This window comes from Geospiza fortis, unplaced genomic scaffold, assembly GCF_000277835.1.
Source record: "Geospiza fortis unplaced genomic scaffold, GeoFor_1.0 scaffold578, whole genome shotgun sequence".
NCBI classification, from domain to species: Eukaryota; Metazoa; Chordata; class Aves; order Passeriformes; family Thraupidae; genus Geospiza; species Geospiza fortis.
In genome coordinates, this window is record NW_005054762.1 from 82,869 (window position 1) to 83,673 (window position 805).

The 805-nt window shown below is 63.5% G+C and overlaps 1 protein-coding gene across 1 annotated transcript in view; it reads left to right on the forward strand.

Moving 5' to 3' along the window:
• Positions 1–147, forward strand: part of LOC102033472 (ankyrin repeat domain-containing protein 13D) — a 4,629-nt gene extending 4,482 nt beyond the window's left edge. Inside the window, exon 12 of the mRNA XM_031065404.1 lies at positions 14–147. Coding sequence (XP_030921264.1) covers positions 14–147 — 134 coding nt within the window. The remainder of the gene's footprint in view (positions 1–13) is intronic.
• The last annotated feature ends 658 nt before the right edge of the window (positions 148–805 follow it).

The window sequence follows — 805 nt, forward strand, 5'->3', positions numbered from 1 at the left end:
ACACCCCTTGCAGGGATAGGGACACCCCAGCCAGGGGACACCCCGGTGCGGGCGCTGTCCCACACCAGGATGGCCCGGGGCGGGCACAGCCCTACCTGGGGAGCAGCCGGTGCCGGGATGGCACCCCCGCGATGGGGACCCCCCTGATGTGGGTACAGCCCCCCACAGGGGATTTGATCCAGGGATTCTCCTACCCCCGGGACCCCCAGCCCAGGGCTCTTCTCCCACCGGGCTCAAACCTCAGCCCAGGGACCCTCACCTGGGGACACCCCTGTGCCCAGGACCCTCCCTAGGGAACCCCCTCCTCTTTGGTGTTGTACTGTGACCCATGGGGGGCAGCACGGACCCGGGGGTCCCCGTGGGATGCAGGTGACCCCTATTTTAAGGCACTGCAGTGTGGGGCGGGACTGCTGGGGGACCCCAGGCCTCGTCCTTTGGGGCAGTGGGGGGGCAGGGGGGCCCCGAATGTCTGTACATATACATATACATATATTATATATATATATCTACACACGTGTGTCCGTGCCTGGGGCGTCATGGGTGGGGTGTCCCAGGGGTGGAGCCTGGGAAAAGGGATGGATCCTGCAGCTAGGGTGGGGCTCAGGTGATGGGGCTCATCCAGTAAGCGTGTGGCTGGCGCTAGTGGGCTGCTCCTCCTCAGCTCACCCCAAATCTGTCCCTGTGCCCCCATTCTTGGCCCAGGGATTGGTTTATTTTGTTTCTATTACATGGGAAAAGACTCCTGCCCAGGGAGGGGGGCTTGGCTGGGCACCCATGGGGTCACAGGGAGTTCTTTGGGGGTGAA